General features: G+C 43.5%; 2 protein-coding genes across 2 annotated transcripts in view; one reads left to right on the top strand and one right to left on the bottom strand.

Moving 5' to 3' along the window:
- Nucleotides 1–318: 318 nt before the first annotated feature.
- SARC_09991 (hypothetical protein) lies at nt 319–1,663 on the top strand (the record flags this gene model as incomplete). The annotated part of the gene is made up of 4 exons (XM_014295974.1): nt 319–391; nt 587–657; nt 913–960; nt 1,532–1,663. Coding segments are annotated over 4 exons (324 nt in total), but the record flags the coding sequence as incomplete, so codon positions are not given.
- A 1,459-nt stretch (nt 1,664–3,122) lies between these two features.
- SARC_09992 (hypothetical protein) overlaps nt 3,123–5,460 on the bottom strand; it is a gene marked incomplete at its 5' end in the record, with an annotated part of 15,774 nt that continues 13,436 nt past the window's right edge. Inside the window, 3 exons of the mRNA XM_014295975.1 lie at nt 3,123–3,303; nt 3,562–3,674; nt 4,180–4,903. Of these exons, the coding sequence (XP_014151450.1) occupies nt 3,182–3,303; nt 3,562–3,674; nt 4,180–4,903 (959 nt within the window). The 3' untranslated portion in view covers nt 3,123–3,181. The remainder of the gene's footprint in view (nt 3,304–3,561; nt 3,675–4,179; nt 4,904–5,460) is intronic.

A 5,460-nucleotide genomic window follows, 5' to 3' on the forward strand; every position in this document is an offset into this window, starting at 1 on the left:
ATATATGTATGTACGTATGTATTTATAATCAGGGACATCGTTGTTGTACATATAGTATTGTCCTTTGATGGAGGAATATCTTATCGCAGAAACAAATCTTGCTTTTAGGTGAAGCTACTGAAGTTTCAATTATGGCCATCCCGTTTTTTCGTCTAGATTATAACGGTTTTGGACAATCGCGTGACTTTGGTGAGTGGCAAATAGATTACCGGACTCGCCAAGGTCACACTGTACGTCGGCTATCTTTCTTCTGTACACTTCATGTTGTTGCACATTGATTACTTTCAATCATAATTCTAATCGAACTTGGGCTTACAGTTTTTAACCAGGTTAACGCTTATCTTCGAAAACACACGCGACTCGGGCTCTGTGCTATTAACGGTCAAGAAATGTATGTCCGCTACAATTGATTTCTTGTTACTGACAGCCCATTCGGGCGTGTGAATGTGAGGCTTCTAACCCATATTTTTGAGTCGAGATCATATGCGATATACATAAATTCCTTTGGATAGTCACCAAATCTAGTTGGGACCATGTAACGCCAGAAACATTGACTGACGGTTTCGCACAAACATCTCTCGTACAGTGAAGAAGAAGGACAGTCCGCCATGTGTACTCGTACGCGTGGTTGTCAAAAAAAAGAAATTCAGTACAGAGGTAAGTTTATGTATTGCGATACTTTTTCTCTCTTCTAAAATACATCTGGATGGGGAATTCAGGATGTGATATACGGTTGTGAGCGGGCTTTACGTTCGTTTAAGAGCACGCTAGGATTTTGCGATGGTACTCAATGCAAAGCTAGTATATAAAATAGTGGCATGCTTCAGATATCTGTACTAGATTGGTCTGGATTTATACGAATTGTGCCGTGGCATTCGTCGTCGTGTGTAATGTTATTAATATTGTCTATAGAGTCTGTGTGGCGTGCTTCCTGCAAAGATTCGGTTCCCCAGTGGTCAGGTAAGGTCATAAATTATAAAGGTAAGTCCATTCGTGTCTTGTTATTGGTCGTACTTTCTGTGCGGGTCGGAATGGGGTTAGCTCTGAGGTCATGAGAGCATGTATTATCAGTATGTTGGTAGCTTCAATGCAAAGGAAATAGGCACCGAAAGCTCGTACGTATCTTTTTTTGGCTTGTGCTCTTCGGGCATTCGCACGCGCATTTTGTTGTTGTCGATTGACATAGCTTTATGTACTTTCTATTGTGATTGTACACGCAAGGCAAATTTGATTCTAAGTCAATGTCTGAAGGGATGGCTTATGTATTGATTTCGATTCAGATGCAACGCTCGGATTCATAAGATACATTTCCAACACTGACGTGTATTTAATTTGTATAGTAATGCTAATGCGTGGGTCTATCGAGTATAGTACAAAGTGCTATTTGTATATATTCAACTGAATGCTTTTCATTCAACGTAACGCTTCACTATTGAAGCAATGGACAAATATTAGGACACATTTTTTATCCCGAATTCTGTAATCGACCAGCTCAACCTATACGCTCGCTCTTCTTATTCTTGTTATTTAGGTGTCAAACAACGACGTCGCCAGCTTCAACGAAAGACTGTTTGTGGCGTACCGAAGTCAATGCACCGCGCTTAAAAAGAAGATAAAGAATAGGGGCAAGAAGACGGCAACAAAACACAACCAGCACACCTAGTTAGAGGTTCAAACAAAATATATAAAAATCAATACACACAGTCTTGCGACAAACGGCATTGAACTTCTTACTCGTGGCCCTGTTCGCTATACCACCAGAGCTTTTATATATGTCCATTTTTGTTCTATACATCAAATCGATGTTTTTGTGCGCGTCCTAATTAGGTATTCATCCAAATCAGACCCATGGATAACACGTAAATTCAAAAATCACAGGGACAATCCTCGAGCGGTGATACATTTGGGTCATGAAATTGAAACAAAACACAGTCGATGGATGACACAAATTTGAAGGCCAGAGCGTTCATAGGCCTCTCCGAAAGTCAGCTTCAATTCCTTTGCTTGTATGATTTCTCCGAAGTAGTTTGAATTAGGTGGCGTTGAAAGTTCGAGACACTATGTGAAGGCTATAATGTACTAAAGAGTAGTAAGTACTAAAGAGTAGTATGCCCCTCTCCAAAGATTAGCCCTGAACCAACTGCACCACAGAGACCCGCGCGTGCGGTGTGGGGTGCAGTGCATACTGGTATCTATGTATATATGCACATGTATGTACATATATATATATATAAAGTGGAAAATCAGATTGTCTGTACCTCATGTCGAGAATTTAGCGCACGGGCCTGGCTGGGATAACAATCCAGCAAGGACCGATATTGCTATATATCGAGTATTTGAAGATGTGACGCAAACTATCACTTGCGGGATTTTCAAGTCTGTTACCTCCTATTAATCTGTCATCGATACATTTGTGCGTGTCACAGTCTTTTATCAGTTTGTATAAATTCTATGAAATTGCAAGTGTAATACAGACCTTTTTTTTCAAAATAATGGCAATTACATTGGCTTGTATGCGAATCTATCTAATTAGGTTCGATTCATACTTGGTATCAACATAAATTCTCTTCGGTGCAACGTAATGTATTTTATCGATAAGTTGCTGTGCACCTTGCATTCCACGCCTCAAGTTTTAGGCTGCAGACGATAGCTAGGTGAGAAGCTCAGTGCATATTTTTAATCCTTGTATATGATATTATGCGTAGATGAAACCACACCAAAATCAATACATCAATTCGATACCAGCAAAACGCCATGCTATGTAATCCATTTTCGCTCGCCACGGAACACGGCACTGATCTTGGCATACGTTAACTGTAGATAAAGGGCACGCGAATGGTACCGATGTGTTGTTTGTGTTAGATATCAGTGAGCTTTCGGACATGTCAGCGCACCCACACCCGTGACGGTGTTCCCTCAGGGGGGCTACTTCAATGCAAAACTTGGTCCTTCGAGTTGGAGAAAACTGCAGCGCTCTCCGAGAAGGTAGGGCTTGGAGAATGTGTACGTTACGGCAGTACAATATACGAGTGAATATATTGCGAGGAAAATTAGATTTGAGATAGGAGTGGAGTATATCCTTACGCAGCGCGCGAAGGCTTCGAAATTGTGTCACATTCTCTTGTGCCGTGCAGGTGTACATTTGTACTTATTTATTTAATTATTTATTAGCGTGGGTGTCCTATGTCCTCTTCTCTACGAAAGTCATGGCATAAGGATCTTCGGACCTTGCCTTCAGCGCGTTCAAAATAAACAGCGACTCTTTCGTATCCTGACGTTGCCACCCCACGTTGATGGGTTTGCCTAAGGAAGTTAAGATCGGGATTGAAGCAAAAAGTTAGTCGATCAAGACATGCATACGTCACGAACATACTAAGCATAAACACACGCACCAAACTAAACATACACATACATGCCGTGGTCATATACCCATGTGCAAGCGTGTCAGAACATGACAATCCGTTGTATATAGACAAACGCAATTCGCCAATTTTACAACGTGCATCAGTCAATAAAATCTCAAAAAATAAAAATAGAATGGCATCCCATATTGGTTCATACCGAAATTGGGCAGTTTGCTAATGGGACCAAGCATAAACTCGCCCAGAAGATTGTTGCGGTTTTTCTGCAGCAAGCTTAAGTGTCCATATATCTCATCTCCCTTCTTCTTGTTCCTGCACGTTTCGTGGATGGAGTAAGGTGATGAGTACTTGTTTGTCACTTCAAAACATGATAATTCACCTACCCAAATTTAGTCGTAACCTTCAAAAATAATATCTTGCGTCTAATTGTTATCGGAAATGGATATCACTAAGTTGGCAGACTGAGATAAGATTCTATATACATTTTTGTATATTCAATGACACATACCCCTCCTCCTTAACTCCTCTTCAATCCAAATAGGTGGAGGAGGCGGGGGGCATTAGATGGGTCTAATTACGGGTTGCAATGCCAAAACATACCATATATGCGGAAGACTAAACTGGGCAACTACACAACTAGACAGTGTATACGTATCAATCAACGCACTTGCATTCTTGCCCCTTCCGCCTCCCATTTTGGCGAGTACAACATGAGATGGGAAAAACCACTTATGACAACGACGTAACATTGGTATATACATACGATCACACATTGCTTCTATATAACTAAACAGCGCAGACTTCTCAAGCAACATACTTCTTCTCCTTCTTGCCATCTTCTCCCCCCATTGGCGAGAGCAGCATGAGATGGATGTACGTACAGTCCGGCGGATCATCAGTCAACGGGAACAGCATATCATCCGTCCATTTCGGACCGGTCTTACTCTTCGCCGTGATCGTATGCACCTTAGTCTTACTCTTCTTACCTATATACCCCCGCTTGGTAGTAAACACCTGTCCGCTAATAAACGTCTGGTTGCACATCTTGGGCACGCCCGTCGCCGAGTGGCAGGAGATACACACCGCATGCCGTTTCGCGTCGTAGCCGAGCGACATGTTGATCGACTGACTCATCGTTTCTTCACCCAGGCGTGCCAAGCCGTCCTGCAAGGTCAGGTACTTGCTGACCAGGAAGAAACTGGTCTGGGCCACGGTGTTGGTCATCTTGGTGGCTTCGTTGAACCGCCGGCTTTCGTGCAGACTCTCGTTGCTCTCGTTGATACCTACACTGCGGAAGAACTCGCGCGACTGCTCGAGGTACAGGCGCTGTGTCTTGGCCTCCTCTATGCCCACCACACGCCCATTCAGGGCCTTGACTATGGACGCGGGCAGCTTGGCCGACTTCTCGGGGGTGCGCACGCCGCATATGTATATGATACCCTCCAGCACACACTTCCACGATACGTGGATGATATACTGCAGGACATCCTCCGTCAGCGACTCCTTGAGCGGGTCGATGACTACACTGGCCAGGAATATGGCTGCAGGAAGGGAAGGGAACCAAAGCGTTGAAAACGTGATATCGAGGACTGGTCGGGGGTTGAGAGAATGGTTTGCACTTGGATGCCCATCTTGGGTTATTTACTTATGTAATCGAGGGATAGGTGCCTTGTGATAGAAACATATAGTAACATATGCATACATACTGGAGATATCGCCTCACCAGCATCAGGTTAGTGAAGCTCTACGGTTATCTGGTTTTAACTTGCCTACAGGTACAATTCTTGATCACCGAACACGTTGCCTCACACGCACACCCGGTACCCACAGCCATATAGAAGAACTAACAGGCCAACAAAACAGTACAGCCACGCACAAAACAAGATAAACTGTGTAAGGCGAATTATAGCCAAGTTCAATAGGAAACCAACAATGACTGACCTGGCGGGTGATGAATGACTACCATTCAGCACAGACATTTGTAGTGCGACTATTGTCGGTTGGGCCAGACACATCGCGCACGCAGACAAGCGGGGCAAAACAAGACATACACAGCAAATACAGAGACTTGCATGTTAGCAAGCACACGCACAGAACG

This window comes from Sphaeroforma arctica (genome assembly GCF_001186125.1).
Source record: "Sphaeroforma arctica JP610 unplaced genomic scaffold supercont1.1103, whole genome shotgun sequence".
Classification (NCBI taxonomy): Eukaryota; class Ichthyosporea; order Ichthyophonida; genus Sphaeroforma; species Sphaeroforma arctica.